General features: G+C 50.4%; 1 protein-coding gene across 1 annotated transcript; it reads left to right on the top strand.

Annotated features, from left to right (window-relative positions):
• Positions 1-4,761: 4,761 nt before the first annotated feature.
• BAP1 (BRCA1 associated protein 1) lies at positions 4,762-20,021 on the top strand. Its single transcript, XM_044301883.1, has 17 exons — positions 4,762-4,887; positions 7,516-7,545; positions 7,790-7,844; positions 7,925-8,057; positions 8,128-8,247; positions 10,673-10,734; positions 11,132-11,274; positions 12,110-12,188; positions 12,268-12,391; positions 12,471-12,615; positions 14,056-14,216; positions 14,296-14,417; positions 18,216-18,649; positions 18,976-19,094; positions 19,222-19,314; positions 19,391-19,463; positions 19,538-20,021. The coding sequence occupies exons 1-17, from the start codon at positions 4,815-4,817 to the stop codon at positions 19,669-19,671; spliced, it is 2,100 nt and encodes a 699-aa protein (XP_044157818.1). The 5' UTR covers positions 4,762-4,814; the 3' UTR covers positions 19,672-20,021.
• The last annotated feature ends 679 nt before the right edge of the window (positions 20,022-20,700 follow it).

Raw genomic sequence — 20,700 nt, forward strand, 5'->3', positions numbered from 1 at the left:
AATACAGGATGTAACTCAGGATCAGTACAGGATAAGTAATGTATGTACACAGTGACTGCACCAGCAGAATAGTGAGTGCAGCTCTGGAGTATAATACAGGATGTAACTCAGGATCAGTACAGGATAAGTAATGTATGTACACAGTGACTGCACCAGCAGAATAGTGAGTGCAGCTCTGGAGTATAATACAGGATGTAACTCAGGATCAGTACAGGATAAGTAATGTATGTACACAGTGACTCCACCAGCAGAATAGTGAGTGCAGCTCTGGAGTATAATACAGGATGTAACTCAGGATCAGTACAGGATAAGTAATGTATGTACACAGTGACTGCACCAGCAGAATAGTGAGTGCAGCTCTGGAGTATAATACAGGATGTAACTCAGGATCAGTACAGGATAAGTAATGTATGTACACAGTGACTGCACCAGCAGAATAGTGAGTGCAGCTCTGGAGTATAATACAGGATGTAACTCAGGATCAGTACAGGATAAGTAATGTATGTACACAGTGACTGCACCAGCAGAATAGTGAGTGCAGCTCTGGAGTATAATACAGGATGTAACTCAGGATCAGTACAGGATAAGTAATGTATGTACACAGTGACTGCACCAGCAGAATAGTGAGTGCAGCTCTGGAGTATAATACAGGATGTAACTCAGGATCAGTACAGGATAAGTAATGTATGTACACAGTGACTGCACCAGCAGAATAGTGAGTGCAGCTCTGGAGTATAATACAGGATGTAACTCAGGATCAGTACAGGATAAGTAATGTATGTACACAGTGACTGCACCAGCAGAATAGTGAGTGCAGCTCTGGAGTATAATACAGGATGGAACTCAGGATCAGTACAGGATAAGTAATGTATGTACACAGTGACTGCACCAGCAGAATAGTGAGTGCAGCTCTGGAGTATAATACAGGATGTAACTCAGGATCAGTACAGGATAAGTAATGTATGTACACAGTGACTGCACCAGCAGAATAGCGAGTGCAGCTCTGGAGTATAATACAGGATGTAACTCAGGATCAGTACAGGATAAGTAATGTATGTACACAGTGACTGCACCAGCAGAATAGTGAGTGCAGCTCTGGAGTATAATACAGGATGTAACTCAGGATCAGTACAGGATAGATCATTATAGATATTTTTCAGGTGTTTATTGCCCCGATGACCCCGGGTCACGGTTTCTGCACTATGGGTGAAGCTGGTAATTAGTAACCTGTCATTTTAGGATGTGCAGAGAAGAATGTGAAGGGTTTCTGCAGTTTAGCGGTGATGTGCGGAGCGCAGTCAGTTAATGTTTATGTGAGACATTGGCGCTGCTCGCGCTGCTGCAGGTCACTGTGTGGCCCCCCGAGGTCGCACTATAACCGACACCAGTTAACATTTAATACTGATTATCCAAGCAAGACGTCTGATCCTCCCTCCATCTCTGATCCACCCCGCAAGAAGGTAAAACTGTGTGACTACCCCTGTGGAGCTGTAATGGCAGCCATATTGGTTGTCCCCCAGCCACGTCTATGGGTACGTGTCCTGCCCGTGGTCTCCACAATCTGCTGCCGCATCCATTGACTTTAATGTGGTTTCCATGGTCCGTGAGGACACACCAAAGAAGCATGACCTATCCCAGGGATCAGCAGCCTCCGGCACTCCAGGTGTGGTGAAACTACATCTCCCATCATGCACACTTGCTTGACTGTTCTCTGAACACCCACAAAAGTGAAAGGAACATGCTGGGAGTTGTAGTTTCACAACAGCTGGGGTGCCGAAGGTTGCTGACCCCTGAACTATCCTGTCCGTGATTACCGATCCCTACGCACATTATAGTCTATGGGTCCATGAAAGGCAGAACACGGATCCTTCACAGATGAACCCCTGACCCTGATCCTGTCACGGACATGGAGGTGTGAATGAGGCCTTACAATGGGCGAATCTGCAGCAGGTCGAATTTAGACCTCACCCTCTCCCCAGAGCAGCGTTTTCTGCAGTTTGTTGATGACATGTTGTAATATCTCATCCCCTTCGCTGCTTCTCTCGGGCGCTTTGGATTTTGCGCTTCCTTCTGTGATGGAAAATCCGCCACTTGTGAACATCCGAGCCGAGGACCTGATAGAACCGAACCTCGGCTACGTTCACACGAACCAATTAAAGTCTATGGGGCTGGTCACATGACCTGTTCTCAGCCAGTGAACAGCAGCCGACAAAACATAGGACGCGTCCCATTTTTGACTTATCGCGGCCGGGCAGACCCCACCGAAATCAATGGGAAAGGCCGTCATTAAAACTGGTAAAAATGGGGCATTTCCGGAATAAAAAAAATGAACTCCTCCACTTGCACACACGAGGACACTCGCTCTTCACCTGGAGGCAGCAGGACCCGCTGCTCAGCAGGATGACATCACAGGTCCTGCTGCCTCCAGGGAGGAGCGAATGTTCCGGGCAGTGCAAGTGGATGGGGCGAGTATTTTATTATTTTTATCAATGTTGGCTCCAGCGAGGTAAGGGTTAAAGGGGTCCTCTCACTTCAGCAAATGGCCACAGTGGCCATACGCACTGCATTTATTTCCAATTAGGGCCCTTTCTTACATGGGCGAGTTTTCCGCGCAGGTGCGATGCGTGAAGTGAGCACATGGCGCCAGCACTGAATCCTGACCCATTCATTTCTATGGGTCTGTGCACACGAGCGGCGATTTTCACGTATCATTTCTGCGTTGTGTGAGAATCGCAGCACGTTCTATATTCTGTGTTTTTCATTCATCCATGGAAGAGAATGGGGCTTCCGTGAAAAACGCATCGCATCCGGAATTGCATCCAGGTTACATCTGGGTGCAATTTGTTTTTCACTGACCGTTGCTCGGAGATGTTGTTTGTAAACCTTCAGGGTTTTTTTTTCACGCGTGTAAAAAAACACATCAACACTGACTGCACCGCGGAAAAAACCTGAAACAATTGCAGACAAAACTGACCTGACTTGTCTTTGAAATCGTGCGCGTTTCACTGAACGCATCCTGAGAGAATCCGTAACGCTCCACTCGCTAGTAAATGCCACATCATGGTATTTGAAAACTCAACTCAACAGTTTTCAAAATAAGAGACCCCCCGCCGATCAGCTGTCGGAGAAGAGACCCCCCGCCGATCAGCTGTCGGAGAAGAGACCCCCCGCCGATCAGCTGCCGGAGAAGAGACCCCCTGCTGATCAAAAATAAGAGACCCCCGCCGATCAGCTGTGGGAGAAGAGACCCCCCGCCGATCAGCTGTGGGAGAAGAGACCCCCCGCCGATCAGCTGTGGGAGAAGAGACCCCCCGCCGATCAGCTGTGGGAGAAGAGACCCCCCGCCGATCAGCTGTGGGAGAAGAGACCCCCCCCCGCCGATCAGCTGCCGGAGAAGAGACCCCCTGCTGATCAAAAATAAGAGACCCCCGCCGATCAGCTGGCAGAGAAGAGACCCCCGCCGATCAAAAATAAGAGACCCCCGCTGATCAGCTGCTGGAGAAGAGACCCCCCACCGATCAGCTGCCGGAGAAGAGACCCCCTGCTGATCAAAAATAAGAGACCCCCACCGATCAGCTGTCGGAGAAGAGAATGCGTTCCTGTGGGCGCCGCGACCTTCTCCGTGCTCACCACAAAGGAGAGCATTATATATGAGGGGGGGGGGTCATCATATATACGGAGGGCTCTGCAGGGGTTGGCTTTTTAATTAAAAACCCAATGAAATGCATCTTTTTAACGGTCATGAAAAATGAGTAAATAGATGCAGAAACTGATGCAAAATGGACAAAAAACCATCCGTGTCCATTTTACCGGTGTTTTTCCCCCATCGTGCGCTCATAGCTCATCAGCGTTTTGTGCGGGGATCACACCTTGGATCAGGAGAACCACGCGGGGTGTAGGCCCTCGTCAGACGGCTGTGATACGGCCACAGCCCCCGTCAGGCTATGTTCACACGCAGCAGATATTTCTGCCACTGCCCCGTGGTCCATCTGCTCCCCGCCTGCCTGCGATTACACTGCCAGGGACTGGCGGCCATACTCACCAGCCCTCCCAGGACGTCCGAAAGCCGCTGAAATCGACCCCTGTGCGTCTGTGGCGCCAGCCCGGGGCTCGGACACACAGACAAGGGGGCAGGGCCTGCAGATTAGGGGAGTGTCTATTCGGTACACTACGTTTGTCACTCTGGTGTCACTGAGGCGATGCTGAAATTTGACGGTTTCGGACGCGGTTTACGCCATTCTGTGACTCTTAAGATGCAAAACTGCCATTGCCACATCAGCACGTGCGGTTCAGATTTGTGGCCGTACAACAGCCAGGGAGTGACGATTAATTGTAAATTCTCATTACCTCATAACATTTTCCATTAATTTGCAGCACGTGCATCATCTCCGGCCGGGCAGGGTTCTACGCCATTATTATTGGGAATAATCTGAAATATAAAATGTAAATTATTACTGAGCTGAAAATAGATCAACATCAAAACCAAAACCTCAGAGCTGCCATGTAGGATAAAGCTGAGGGGAGAGGAGGGTTTGCCCTCAGCCAACATGGCCGCCGCTGGACTTCCTGTAGTCACGTGACCCGCAGAGCAGCCGCTAGAGCGAAGACTGGCACCCAGACCTCTCTCTCAGCCTGTCTTTCTGACAGAACACCGGCAGCCATTTTCCTGAAGGTCTAACCAGCTGTGACAGAACTAAAACGGACGGGATGACCGCGAAGGATCACGGGAAGTAACGGCTCTGATTCTGCAGCGGGAGGGGCTGCGAAGTGACGTCACTGTAAGGTGTTTACTCACTACACTTCCGGCGCGCTGAATGACGTCAGAGCCGCGGAGGCATGGAGGAGACAACATGAATAAAGGCTGGTTAGAGCTGGAGAGCGATCCAGGTACCGAGGGCCACAGCATGCAATGACTGACGTCACCACCCGTATATAACTGTTTACTGACGTCACTGGGCGCATAGAACCGTTTACTGACGTCACTGGACTATAGAACCATTTACTGACATCACCGGACATATATAACCCTTTACTGACATCACCGGATGTATATAACCCTTTACTGACATCACCGTCCGTATATAACCCTTTACTGACATCACCGGCCGTATATAACCCTTTACTGACATCACCGGACATATATAACCCTTTACTGACATCACCGGACATATATAACCCTTTACTGACATCACCGGACATATATAACCCTTTACTGACATCACTGGACATATATAACCCTTTACTGACATCACCGGACATATATAACCCTTTACTGACATCACCGGATGTATATAACCCTTTACTGACATCACCGGATGTATATAACCCTTTACTGACATCACCGGGCATATATAACCCTTTACTGACATCATCGTCCGTATATAACCCTTTACTGACATCACCGTCCGTATATAACCCTTTACTGACATCACCAGCCGTATATATAACCCTTTACTGACATCACCGGATGTATATAACCCTTTACTGACATCACCAGCCGTATATAACCATTTACTGACATTACCGGGCATATATAACCCTTTACTGACATCACCGGACATATATAACCCTTTACTGACATCACCGGACATATAACCCTTTACTGACATCACCGGACATATATAACCCTTTACTGACATCACTGGGCATATATAACCCTTTGCTGACATCACCGTCCGTATATAACCCTTTACTGACATCACCGGCCGTATATAGCCCTTTACTGACATCACCGGCCGTATATAACCCTTTGCTGACGTCACCGTCCGTATATAACCCTTTACTGACGTCACCGTCTGTATATAACCCTTTGCTGACATCACCGTCCGTATATAACCCTTTACTGACATCACCGGACATATATAGCCCTTTACTGACATCACCGTCCGTATATAACCCTTTACTGACATCACCGTCCGTATATAGCCCTTTACTGACGTCACCGTCCGTATATAGCCCTTTACTGACGTCACCGTCCGTATATAGCCCTTTACTGACGTCACCGTCCGTATATAGCCCTTTGCTGACATCACCGGCCGTATATAACCCTTTGCTGACATCACCGTCCGTATAAATAACCCTTTACTGACGTCACCGTCCATGTATAGCCCTTTACTGACATCACCGTCCATGTATAGCCCTTTACTGACGTCACCGTCCGTGTATAGCCCTTTACTGACGTCACCGTCCGTGTATAGCCCTTTACTGACGTCACCGTCCGTGTATAACCCTTTACTGACGTCACCGTCCGTGTATAACCCTTTACTGACGTCACCGTCCGTGTATAGCCCTTTACTGATGTCACCGTCCGTATATAACTAGAGATGAGCGAACTTCTGTTTTAAGTTCGGCGTCTAAAGTTCGGGTTTGGATTAGCGGAGAATCCCGATCTGGAACCGGATATGGATTCCGACTTCCGTTGTGGTCCGTGGTAGCGGAATCAATAATGGCCGATTATTGATTCCGCTACCACGGACCACAACGGAAGTCGGAATCCATATCCGGTTCCAGATCGGGATTCTCCGCTAACCGGAAGCCGAACTTTAGACGCCGAACTTAAAACAGAAGTTCGCTCATCTCTATATATAACCCTTTACTGACATCACCGGATGTATATAACCCTTTACTGACGTCACCGTCCGTGTATAACCCTTTACTGACGTCACCGTCCGTATATAACCCTTTACTGACGTCACCGTCCGTATATAACCCTTTACTGACGTCACCGTCCGTGTATAACCCTTTACTGACGTCACCGTCCGTATATAACCCTTTACTGACGTCACCGTCCGTGTATAACCCTTTACTGACATCACCGTCCGTATATAACCCTTTACTGACGTCATCGTCCGTATATAACCCTTTACTGACATCACCGTCCGTATATAACCCTTTACTGACGTCACCGTCCGTATATAACCCTTTACTGACGTCACCGTCCGTGTATAACCCTTTACTGATGTCACCGTCCGAATATAACCCTTTACTGACGTCACCGTCCGTATATAACCCTTTACTGACGTCACCGTCCGTATATAACCCTTTACTGACATCACCGTCCGTATATAACCCTTTACTGACATCACCGTCCGTATATAACCCTTTACTGACATCACCGTCCGTGTATAACCCTTTACTGACGTCACAGTCTGTATATAACCCTTTACTGACGTCACCGGATGTATATAACCCTTTACTGATGTCACCGTCCGTATATAACCCTTTACTGACGTCACCGTCCGTGTATAACCCTTTACTGACGTCACCGTCCGTATATAACCCTTTACTGACGTCACCGTCCGTATATAACCCTTTACTGACGTCACCGTCCGTATATAACCCTTTACTGACGTCACCGTCCGTATATAACCCTTTACTGACATCACCGCCCGTGTATAACCCTTTAGTGACGTCACCGTCCATGTATAACCCTTTACTGACGTCACCGTCCGTATATAACCCTTTACTGACATAAGGGGATATATATATTTGGCTCCTCCTTTTTCTGTATTTCAGGACTCTTCACGTTGCTGGTGGAGGATTTCGGTGAGTATTTCCGTGTTTATCGCCTTCCCTGCAGGCGGCTGGATTGTGCGCTGCATGTGACAGGCTGGTGCTGCTGCTGCACAGTCCTCCGCCTCTCCCGGGCGTTACTGCTGCATCGGTTTCTCCAGCCTCCCGACCTCAGTAAGGACTTCTCTGTGTAACTACGGCTTCTGACAGATGTGACAATGACGGGGGGCGCTGTGGGGGAGGTCTTCACTTGTCTGCTACTCTGTGTTTCCCCCAGGTGTGAAGGGTGTGCAGGTGGAGGAGATCTATGACCTGCAGAGCAAGTGCCCCGGGTATGCTCTCAACATTCCTGATTTGTGTGACCCCCTGACTTGTGTCCGCTCTCCGCTGACGGTTATTATCCCCCCCACAGGCCGGTTTACGGCTTCATCTTCTTATTTAAATGGATCGAGGAGCGGCGCTCGCGCAGGAAAGTGTCCACCCTGCTGGACGAGACATCAGTCATTGAGGATGAGGTGGTCAATAACATGTTCTTCGCTCATCAGGTGAGTAGTGAGTCCCTGGCGTCCACCATCTTGGGTGTCTCCTTCTCATCCATGTCTCCTTCTCTCACAGCTGATCCCCAATTCCTGCGCCACGCACTCCCTCCTGAGCGTCCTGCTGAACTGCAGCGGGGTTCACCTGGGGCCAACGCTGAGCCGCATCAAGGACTTCACCAAGGGGTTCAGCCCAGAGGTAACCCCATACTGTCAGTGCATGGTGGGAGTTGTAGTCTCACAGGTGGCACACCTTCACCATACTAGATGTCAATGGGCAGTTACAGGTCCCTGCATAAATCTCCCACTCTTGTGGTGTTAGATAGGATGCTGGGAGTTATAGTTGTACTAGGGCTGCAGCAAACGATTATTTTAGCAATCGAGTTCTCAAATAAGAAAAAATGAATTAATAGACTGTTTTCCTTTATAAAATCTCATCAGTCCCCAACACCCTTCGTTTCCCCCAGTGCCATCAGCCCCACTATCCCCCAGTGCCATCAGCCCCACTATCCCCCAGTGCCATCAGCCCCACTATCCCCCAGTGCCATCAGCCCCACTATCCCCCAGTGCCATCAGCCCCACTATCCCCCAGTGCCATCAGCCCCACTATCCCCCAGTGCCATCAGCCCCACTATCCCCCAGTGCCATCAGCCCCACTATCCCCCAGTGCCATCATCCCCACTATCCCCCAGTGCCATCAGCCCCACTATCCCCCAGTGCCATCAGCCCCACTATCCCCCAGTGCCATCAGCCCCACTATCCCCCAGTGCCATCAGCCCCACTATCCCCCAGTGCCATCAGCCCCACTATCCCCCAGAGCCATCAGCCCCACTATCCCCCAGAGCCATCAGCCCCACTATCCCCCAGAGCCAACAGCCCCACTATCCCCCAGTGCCATCAGCCCCACTATCCCCCAGTGCCATCAGCCCCACTATCCCCCAGTGCCATCAGCCCCACTATCCCCCAGTGCCATCAGCCCCACTATCCCCCAGTGCCATCAGCCCCACTATCCCCCAGTGCCATCAGCCCCACTATCCCCCAGTGCCATCAGCCCCACTATCCCCCAGTGCCATCAGCCCCACTATCCCCCAGTGCCATCAGCCCCACTATCCCCAGTGCCATCAGCCCCACTATCCCCCAGTGCCATCAGCCCCACTATCCCCCAGAGCCATCAGCCCCACTATCCCCCAGAGCCATCAGCCCCACTATCCCCCAGTGCCATCAGCCCCACTATCCCCCAGTGCCATCAGCCCCACTATCCCCCAGTGCCATCAGCCCCACTATCCCCCAGTGCCATCATCACCACTCTCCCGCAGTGCCATCAGCCCCTCTATCCCCCAGTGCCATCAGCCCCACTATCCCCCAGTGCCATCAGCCCCACTATCCCCCAGTGCCATCCATTGCCATGTGATGTCCCCCAGTGCCATCAGAACAGCCCCTCCATGCCATGTCCCCCACTCCCCCAGTGCCATCTGCCCCTCCATGCCATCCATTGCCATGTCCCCCTCCCCCAGTGCCTCTATGCCATCCATTGCCATGTCCCACTCCCCCAGTGCCTCTATGCCATCCATTGCCATGTCCCACTCCCCCAGTGCCTCCATGCCATCCACTATGCCCCCCACTCCCCCAGTGACATCAGATCAGCCCCTCCATGCCATCAGCCCCTTCAAACCACAGGTGCCACCTTCAAATCACCAACATCACCTCGCCCTGCCGGCAGATGTGGGCCCCTGCTAACTGTATACTGGCCTTTCCTGGCAGTGCGCTGACGTGGAGTCCGCAGGAGACGGACCTCGTCTTCTTCCCAGCATGCACTGGGAGGGACCTGACGTCAGGCAGCATGCTGGCGACGTGTGCACGCAGGGCCCTGCTCAGTGCAGCGCGGTGCCGACAGGAGGCCACGGAGCGGGGAGTGAGAGGCTTCACTATACTCGCGCTCCGTGGTCACGTGATTTAAACGAATCCTCGATGCAGAGAAATTGCATCGAGGATCTTTTTGCATCTATTACTTGGAGTATTCGTTGCAGCCCTAACCCTGGGTTCACACCTGAGCGTTCTGAAAGGAGCGCTCTGTATGCGCGATTGTACCGGCGTTTGCAATCGCGCATACAGAGACAAGCGAACGCCCATTGTCGCTCGTTCCCGAAAGTCTATGTACGGGAACGCGCGACAAGACGCCCCAAAGAAGCTCAAGAACTTTTTTGAGCGTAGGGCGTTTTTCAGCGCGTTCAAACGCGCTGTAAAACGCTCAAGTGTGAACCAGGGCTATAAGGAAGCATTGGTTTTCATGTGTTGAGCGTTTTACAGCGCGTTTGAACGCGCTGTAAACCGCTCAGGTGTGAACCCAGCGTTAGTTGTACATTTGGCTGAGTACAAAGTTACAGACTTAATGTGCTGCCCCCCAAAAAAGTCCTTCTGTCAAGTTCTTGCATATAAAATCAGTGAAAGCCGGGTGACAACCGGTAGAACATCTGTCACGGCTCTCATAGGGGTTGTCGGCGTGTGAAGTCTACCCGGTAATGCAGAAGATGTAACTGGCAGTGTCGGCCATAGTGTTCATTGACCCCCCCCCCCCCATATAGACTCCTCTGTGTAATGTGCGCGGTCTCTTCTTTCTCCCTTAGAGTAAAGGTTACGCCATTGGGAACGCTCCGGAACTGGCGAAAGCTCACAATAGCCATGCCAGGTAAGAGCCCCAGAGATGTGTCCGTGTCGTCTCCCTAGAGAAGTCCCTTAAAGGGAGTGTCTCATACTCTCCACCCCTGTCCATAAAGCCTGTTGGGCCTTATAGAGGGGGAGGGTCTCTTTTTGGGACACCCGATCCACGAGCCAGACTCGCGCTGCCGGTGTATTACATAGAGACCATGCATCTGAATGTCCTCCATGTACGTTTGTCCAGCTCAGAGATTGCCTACACTATACATTGCACCAACCCATCAGCTGTGCGAGTGTCTAGCTCTGATGCTGGTGACAAGAATGTTGTCATTCAGTGACAGCAAGCAAAGATGTCAAGATGGTTAATTGCATAAAGTCTGAGAATCTGCAGCCCCCTCTGACATTAACCCTCTCTTTACCTCACGCAGGCCGGAGCCGCGTCACCTGCCGGAGAAGCAGAACGGCATCAGCGCCGTGCGCACCATGGAGGCGTTTCACTTTGTCAGTTACGTTCCCATTAAGGGGCGCCTGTTTGAGCTGGATGGCCTGAAGGTTTACCCCATAGATCACGGTGAGGGCGTTATAGGAGCTCGGACTGTTAGTGCAGTTCACATACAGCAAGCAGAAGATTTAACCCCTTGGATGCCAGAGGTTTATTCGGTTCACATATCCATATGAGGCCTTGTTTGTGGGACAAGTTGTACTTTCGAATGCCTCCATTTAATATGGCGTACAATGTAGTGGGAAGCGGGGAAAAAATCTGAACGGGGTGGATTGGGAAAAAAAAAAAAAAACGCTAAACCGCCAGTTTTATGGGTTTTATCCCTACGGCGTTCTCTATGCGGAAGAACCGATCTGATGATTAGATTTTTTGTTCTATTTCATTTTTATTTCGCACTTCCTCTAGGAGGCTACAGTATCCACTATTCTTTATGGCTTCTACTGTATTCCCATAGAACTATAGTATAAGATCTAATTGCTGTTATTCTATGTTGACCTGCCACCTGCTGGCCAACATAGGAACTGCAGCTGTAATACGCTGGGTCTCTCCAGAGAGACTCGGCGTATTAATGACCAGCTTCCCCGATTGCCGCACTGGGGAGCCAGTCTTAAGCTTCTGGGTTTTTCACCATTTAGATGCTGTGGTTGCATTTGACCATGGCATCTAAAGGCTTAAATGCCTGCGATTGGCATTTTTGCCGGTCGCAGACATGAGCCGCGGGCCTCTGCTGTTTGAAACGGCAGAAATTCGCCGGCTATGGCACCCACTGCATGCGTGATTGGGCACCATGTTTAAAGGCATTAGACTGAACCGAGCCTTCAAGGGGTGGTTTAGGGTTAGTGGTCATCTATATCATCCCTGCCCCCCCCATCGCCCAAGGTCATGTTGTCAATATTGTTGTCAGGTCCTTGGGCGGAGGACGAGGAGTGGACAGACAAGGCTCGCAGGGTTATCATGGAGAGGATCGGACTGGCCACGGCAGGGTAAGCTGATTGGCCGGTGATGGTCATGTGACATCATCTGTAGGTTTCGTTCTGTGAATCCCTGATCTTTCCTGCACAGGGAGCCGTATCACGACATCCGCTTTAACCTGATGGCGGTGGTGCCTGACCGGAGGCTGAAGTACGAGAGCAGGCTCAATATCCTAAAGATGAACAGGCAGACCGTGCTGGAGGCTTTACAGCAGGTGCGGGGGATGGGATGAGGCCCCCCAGGCTCATAAGAAGCTGTATTATTATCACCATTATAATCTCCTGTGTCTGTAGCTGATCCGGGTGACGCAGCCAGAGCTGATCCAGGGCCAGAAACCCTCAGAGAGTCAGAATAACGAGGAGTCCAAGGCAAATCCAGCCAAGTCCGCAGCCGGCCAGGAGGCGACTAACGCGGGCAATGCCCCGGGGAATCCCACAGGTACACCACGCCCGGCGTGATTCAGGTCTGAGGTATCTTGGTTTTTCAGGGTCAGACATGGTTTAGGCAAATAAACCAAAGAAATTCGATTGGTCTGTTTGGACCCAGCAATAACCGCCTCCTCCCGGCATCCTGGCGATCGCGTGGTCACATGACAGCGGCATTGGGGGCCGCGTATCTGAGAAGACGAGGCGCTGAAAACTGCTTCCGTCTTCTCTCTGATCACGGCCATAGATTCGTTAGCCGGCGTGAACCCGTGCTGTATATATAGAATGGCGCAGGTTTAAAGGGAACCTGTCACCGGGATATTGTGTATAGAGCTGAGGACATGGGTTGTTAGATGGCCGCTAGCACATCCGCAATACCCAGTCCCCATAGCTCTGTGTGCTTTTATTGTGTAAAAAAAAAAGATTTGATACATATGCAAATTAACCTGAGATGAGTCCTGTCCCTGAGATGAGTCCTGTCCCTGAGATGAGTCCTGTCCCTGAGATGAGTCCTGTCCCTGAGATGAGTCCTGTCCCTGAGATGAGTCCTGTCCCTGAGATGAGTCCTGTCCCTGAGATGAGTCCTGTCCCTGAGATGAGTCCTGTCCCTGAGATGAGTCCTGTACCGATGAGTCCTGAGATGAGTCCTGTCCCTGAGATGAGTCCTGTCCCTGAGATGAGTCCTGTCCCTGAGATGAGTCCTGTCCCTGAGATGAGTCCTGTCCGCGAGATGAGTCCTGTACGCGAGATGAGTCCTGTACGCGAGATGAGTCCTGTACGCGAGATGAGTCCTGTACGCGAGATGAGTCCTGTCCCTGAGATGAGTCCTGTCCCTGAGATGAGTCCTGTCCGCGAGATGAGTCCTGTCCGCGAGATGAGTCCTGTCCGCGAGATGAGTCCTGTCCGCGAGATGAGTCCTGTCCGCGAGATGAGTCCTGTCCGCGAGATGAGTCCTGTCCGCGAGATGAGTCCTGTCCGCGAGATGAGTCCTGTCCGCGAGATGAGTCCTGTCCGCGAGATGAGTCCTGTCCGCGAGATGAGTCCTGTCCGCGAGATGAGTCCTGTCCGCGAGATGAGTCAGGGACAGGACTCATCTCAGGTTAATTTGCATATGTATCAAATCTTTTTTTTTTACACAATAAAAGCACACAGAGCTATGGGGACTGGGTATTGCGGATGTGCTAGCGGCCATCTACCAACCCATGTCCTCGGCTCTATACACAAAATCCCGGAGACAGGTTCCCTTTAAGGACCTTATATACACATACGTGTACAGCAGCCGCCCTTACAGCAGTGTAACATGGATAGAAAGGAAGTTCTCCACCTGAATTGTCAGTCTGGTTGCTAGGGCTAGATTGTGAATCCATAGCAACCGGTCTGTTTTTTTAGGTGGAGAACCCCTTTAATTGGTGCCATGTATATTCTGATTGCATTGAGTCTGTCGCACCTGTAGATGTGAGCGGAGATGCAGCAGGATCTGTCCAGCGACCTTCTGCGACTAATACATACAGCAAGATTAACGCCGTCCCTCATAATGGGGGCACCACCACCTCACAAGCCCCCCGGCTCCCTGCTTTCCTGGATAACCACAACTACGCCAAGTCCCCAATGCAGGTCGGTGCTGAGGGTTTGTCTGTACGTCTCGGTTACCCGCGGTCGGAGTAGATTAACGCACATTGTCTGCACACCGCAGGAAGAAGAAGATCTGGCGGCAGGCGTAGGGCGATCACGAGGAATCCCACCGCCCTCCCCAGACTCGGATGAAGAGGAGGAAGAAGAAACAGAGACTTCTGCAAGACCCGCGACCCTTTCAGGGTGGGTAAAGTTACTTATTCCTTTTGTGGGTCGCCTGGCGTCGTGGGCCTTAAACTGGGAAGTCACAGAGAGCGAGTCGCCCTTTATGCGGATGAGACCCTTTTGTTTGTACAAGACCCCCCTGGATTCTCTCGCTTTTTGAGTCTTTCAGGTCCTTCTTTAGGGGGGTGCAGGTTAATTGGGACAAAACCCATCTTCTGGCTTTAGATGTACAAGCGAGAGATGTGATACCCCCGCCTCCGCTGCGCTGGGTCGACCACACGGATTATTTAGGGATACGAGAGCGCCTATTTTGTAGGTAATATTTTTCCCTTTTTGCAGTTGGTTAGAGACACGGCCCAGAAATGGGAGTCTCTTCCCCTAGTGGGCAGAATAAATCCCCAGATTTCTGTACCGTTTTCGTGGCTCTCACCTTGATTCCCCGCAGTTTTTTTCTTCTTCCGGAGCCTCTTAAATTGTGGCATATATTGTATAAGCTGGTCCCGGAGGAGGCGACGCGCGCTGGGCCGCACATACCCGGCTTTGGCTCAATTCTCGACTTCCACATTTTCTGCGGTTCCCTAATATGCAAATTTAGAAGAGACCCGGTGTCCATACTTCAGCACGTATTCTAGACAGAGGGTCCCTATCAGACCCCCTCTAATGTCCCCAGTAATGCGCTCTATCTATATTGACACATGGTTTCCAGGCACAATTTGGGGGCCTTCTTCACGGCTCCACTTAAGATGGCATGGCGCATAATAAAGACTTAGGGAAACGTCTGTCTGCTTTTTACGGATATACCGCCCGGAGCCTCGCGCCCATGCGAGATAAAATGCTCCAAAAGTGGAGGAGGGACATCCCGGACTTGGATGATGATGGTTGTAAAGCTCCATTGACCATCTCGGGCCCCCCCTGATTAGTGCTAGGGATAAACTAATGCAATATATAGAAATGGCTGGCTCACAGCTAAAAGAGTATACGGTTTACTTACTTCTATAAAAACATTCTACAATATATATACATGTGCACTAGAAATACTCACGGTCCCAGCGGAGCTCACACATGAAGGGGATAGTATTAATCTCAGGCGGTAAATATATATGAAAAAATATTTTTTTAAATCAATAGTTTTTATAGCTTTTTTTTTATATATATTATTAAATATATATATAAATTAAAAATATATGTATCTATAGGACTCTACTGTTACTTTTGTTTTATCGTTCCTTCCGATTTTTGCAGATATGTTCGGTATCGTTACCTCTTCATAAACTGCTTACATATCGGAGATAGTTCCAAAGGCAACAGTGATACTGAGTCTTCAATCACAAGATTACTTGTGTAATAGCGGCTCCCCCTCAAAGTATCAATAATCATGAAGGTGACGGCACTGAATACCCCCGGGCGGCATAGACACGTCACTCAGATGTATATATACACATACGTAGTTTATCCTCCATACACACATCTGAGTGACGCGTCTATGCCGCCCGGGGGTATTTAGTGCCCGTCACCTTCATTATTATTTGTATCAAAATGTAACCGTGTCTTTTACTGCTATTTTCTGAGCTATTGGGATGATTTGGAGCAATGCGCTACCTCGTCAGTCTTGTATCGCTCTATTCCTGTGATAGTTATGTGCTATCGTTTTATCCCTCTTAGGGCTCATTCTGACGGCCGTATGCTATCCGAAAAAATGAGGATTTGTTTTTTTTTGCGGATTAGATGCTGACCCATTCACTTCTATGGGGCCTTTTTCTACTACAGGGTTCTGCAAAACAAAGGAAACATGTCCTATACTTGTCTGCAAAAATACTGAACGCTATCCGTTTTTTTGCGGACAGCTTAAGGCCGTCTGAATGAGCCCTTACCAAGATGTATAATACAGCGATATCACAGAACCCTCAGTTCGGCTGTGTAGTTTATGGCTGGGGCGGTTTGCGGCCACATTGGTTTGGCAGATGGTAGTGCCTCCCACCGCCAGCCCAGTCATTATTCAGCCTTTCATCTATATGACAGTCGATAGCGGTCGGCCTGTCTGTTGGTACAGATTGTACGTAAGTGACGTTGTCGTGGGGCCCGTATGCGCATTGTTCGGTTATGTTCTCTGTTTGTGCTGAGGGGGAAAAGAGGCTGAAGAAACAGCGGTTTTTGTTTTTCCCTTTTTCATACCGTCTGTGACTGTGTATTAGACACGGCTGTATTTTAGCACATCCTATGTACTGTATGTATTATATACTTATTCCTTCTTCCTTAAAGGGGTTGTCCTATCTGGAACATCGATGGCATAGAGATATACCATCCACGTCAGATAGATGTCCTATCACCAGAATAGGGCCCCTCGAAGGGAAGGCGAGCGCACGCCATGCGCTGCTTGGGCTGCATTGACAGCTGTGTGACTTCTGAAAACAGCTGATGTTTCCGTTCTCCGCTACGGGACTGTCATCAATAGCGCGCTCGCCTGTCTTTGTAATTCCCATAGCGCGCTCGCCTGTCTTTGTAATTCCCATAGCGCGCTCGCCTGTCTTTGGAATTCCCATAGCGCGCTCGCCTGTCTTTGGAATTTCCATAGCGCGCTCGCCTGTCTTTGGAATTTCCATAGCGCGCTCGCCTGTCTTTGGAATTTCCATAGCGCGCTCGCCTGTCTTTGGAATTCCCATAGCGCGCTCGCCTGTCTTTGGAATTTCCATAGCGCGCTCGCCTGTCTTTGGAGTTCCCATAGCGCGCTCGCCTGTCTTTGGAATTTCCATAGCGCGCTCGCCTGTCTTTGGAATTTCCATAGCGCGCTCGCCTGTCTTTGGAATTTCCATAGCGCGCTCGCCTGTCTTTGGAATTTCCATAGCGCGCTCGCCTGTCTTTGGAATTTCCATAGCGCGCTCGCCTGTCTTTGGAATTTCCATAGCGCGCTCGCCTGTCTTTGGAATTTCCATAGCGCGCTCGCCTGTCTTTGGAGTTCCCATACGCCTCCGCCCTGTCTTTGGAGTTCCATATAGCGCGCTCGCCTGTCTTTGGAAATTTCCATAGCGCGCTCGCCTGTCTTTGGAATTTCCATAAGCGCGCTCGCCTGTCTTTGGACTTCCATAAGCGCGCGTTCGCCTGTCTTTGGAACTTTCCATAGCGCGCTTGCCTGTTCTTTGGAATTTCCCTAGCGCGTCCATCGACTGTCTTTGGAACTTCCCATAGCGCGCTCGCCCTGTCTTTGGAATTCCATAGCGCGCTTGCCTGTCTTTGGAACTTCCATAGCGCGCTTCGCCTGTCTTTGGGAACTTCCATAGCGCGCTTGCCTGTCTTGGAATTCTAGCCGAGCTGCCTGTCTGCATCCATTAGCGCGCCTCACATTGTCTTTGGAATTTCCATAGCGCGCTTGCCTGTCTTTGGAATTTCCATAGCGCGCTCGCCTGTCTTTGGAACTTCCATAGCGCTGAACAGATGGTGGCCACACTTGTGCGTCTTGCTCTCTCTTCATTTCAGGTCCTCCATTTTGTAGATAGTAGCAGGGACCAGAGGTGGGGTTCACACCGATCCGATATTGATGGCTTATCCGGACGACATGCCATCAGGGTCCCAGATGGTAATGCCCCTTAAAGGTAAAGTCGGCCGTATCCCACCTGAGTATATGAGGGGCCGAGATCTACAGGGACAGGAAGTAAATGGAGGATTTCTTAATGACCACATCAGATTACACTCGGTGACAGAGATCTGCTGTTGTCACCCGCTGCATACAGGGTCTGTTGCTAGGTAACAGCACTGGCACATTTCAGTTGGTGGAACCTGCAGCGGCCAGCCATTATAAACCATTCTGCTCATCTCCTGCAGGTTCAAGAGGAGAAGCCCCGAGTCTCTGCCGCCACCACCTCCGGGTCCAGAGCTTCCCGCTAATGTCTTGGTAGAGAAGTTAAAGGAGACTCAGAAACAAATGTGTTCCCCGCTCTCCATAAAGACTGTGGCCCCTGCAGTTCCTCACTCCCAGCCATCTCCAACCCCCAGCAATGAGAGCACAGACACCGCGTCGGAAATTGGCAGCGCTTTCAACTCCCCCCTGCGCTCCCCTCTGAGATCCGCTAACCCCACGCGACCCTCCAGTCCCGTCACCTCCCACCTCTCTAAGGTCTTGTTTGGAGAGGAGGATCCTCTTCTGCGACTGGACTCCGTTCGATACAACCGGGCAGTGCGGGAGCTGGGGCCACTGGTGGGCACTGGGATTCTACACCTCAGCCGAGATGGGCACCTGTGTACACTCAGCCGGATGGGTGGGTATGACTGGGAGTTCCACAGAAAACCCCTGATATGGTGGGGGGCCCCTAAAGGCGTTATCACAGAAAGTGGTGGCATCGCTGGTATATGCCGTCACTTTCCAATCAATGAGGGGCCCGACTGTCCGGGTCTGAGAGGGCCGCAGTTCTGCTTCCCGTCAAGGATGAGCTTGGAAAAATCATAGGATCGTAGGGGTTCCCAAAGGTCGGACCCCACTGATCGCATAGTGATGGCATATGGTAGCGATGTGATCATAGTGAACCCTTTAACGATGTACGACACTGAGAGGTGACGAATGGTTCCTTATTTTCATTATTCTCAGATTCTGGAAAGATTTCCCCCAAAACCAGCAAACTGGAGGAAGGAAGAGAAAACTCGGAGGCCGATGGATCCCGCTGCAGAGCCCCAGATGCACCAGTAGGGGACAGGTTTTCTCCAAAGGTGAGGACTCCCTCCATGATGGCGAGAAATCAGTTCTCTAGAGTTGGTTTCACTTTTGGCAAATTTGGAAGAATAATTATATTGTGTGGCCTGGCCGGTGATCGATGTGCCTCGTGTTGTCTTCCAGGAACTCCTGGCTCTGCTGAAGTGCGTGGAAGCTGAAATCGCCACGTCCGAGGCTTGTCTTAAAGAAGAGCTGGAGAAGCGCAAGAAATTCAAGGTACTTTCAGCTCCATCTTGCTTTCCTGCACTTCTCTCTCCTCATTTCATTCACCAGTCTCCTTCTCTTCTTCCAGATTGATGACCAGAGAAGGACACACAACTATGACGAGTTTATCTGTGCCTTCATCTCCATGTTGGCTCAGGAAGGTAAGTGTCCTTCTGGGGGTGGGTTAGGAGGATGAGCTCAGAGGCCCGCCCTAACACCTCCCATCCCTTCTTAGGAATGCTGGCCAGCTTGGTGGAGCAGAACATTTCGGTGAGGAGACGGCAGGGGGTCAGCATCGGTCGCCTGCATAAGCAGAGGAAGCCGGACCGCCGCAAACGATCCCGTCCTTACAAAGCCAAGCGCCAGTGATTCCATGGTAGATAGTGTTACCTCCGCAGAATCGTCTATGGGATCCCCTGTACTCACCCCCATGTATATCATGTATATAAACTGTTTTTATACCTCACATGTAGAGCCTTGTTCTATATCACCCTCCCCCATAATGTCACGTTATTTAGTGTCAGAAACCTTGTCGCATGACCGTTCCCTTCCGGAGAACTGGCTGGTGTCACACTGCGGGCAGGTCCCACGCTGGCTGGTTCCATAGAATCCGAATGACCACACATCACACTAAGTCCTAGAGGTGACTGTATGTTAGAGACATTTTTTTTTTGTCATGTAATAAAAAATAAAATAAAGTCCATAAAAATATATTAAAACAAATGTGTGGATGTGCTGAGCGTGCATGGAGGAGCACGGGAGTCCGGGGAGAGCGCACCACCTGGGGGGATGTTACACCGTGGTGCAGAATGTGGTGAATTGTGTGTTACTGAGAATAAGATGTACAATATTGAGTCGCCGCACCCCAGACCAGCTCCAGGACTCTCAGCATTATTCCAATACTCGCTCCGGAAAATCTCCTACGTCTCTTACACACAAAATACACCTACTGGCCGACAAAGCAAAGAGATCAAAAGTCCTCACAGGCACACTGGGAACATGGAAAGAAACCCGAAAAAGTCACAAAACGACCGTATCTCTTATCTAAAACGCACGTGGCTATGGAGCCATAAAGGAATTCACTCCTGGAAAAGACGTCCGAGAATGGAAAGAAAAAGGAATCCACACAGCGGGTCAACGAATCTGACAGAGGAGGGCTCACACAGCGCCTCACCTGCGCACAAATGTCTTCTTTTCTCCAATCGAGATTAAATAATTTAGCTAAAGAAGCCACAGAAACAAAGTTAGATTTTTGTTATTTAGTAACTTTACTAAAGTTAGCGATCACTGCTCCCTATACTGTGGAGGAGATCGCTGCAGGTAAAGGTGTCTCTTCCATCTGTATGGGGGCGAGTGATGGCATTAGTGATCACTGCTTCCTATACTGTGGAGGAGATC

Source organism: Bufo gargarizans, chromosome 7, assembly GCF_014858855.1.
Source record: "Bufo gargarizans isolate SCDJY-AF-19 chromosome 7, ASM1485885v1, whole genome shotgun sequence".
Taxonomy (NCBI): Eukaryota; Metazoa; Chordata; class Amphibia; order Anura; family Bufonidae; genus Bufo; species Bufo gargarizans.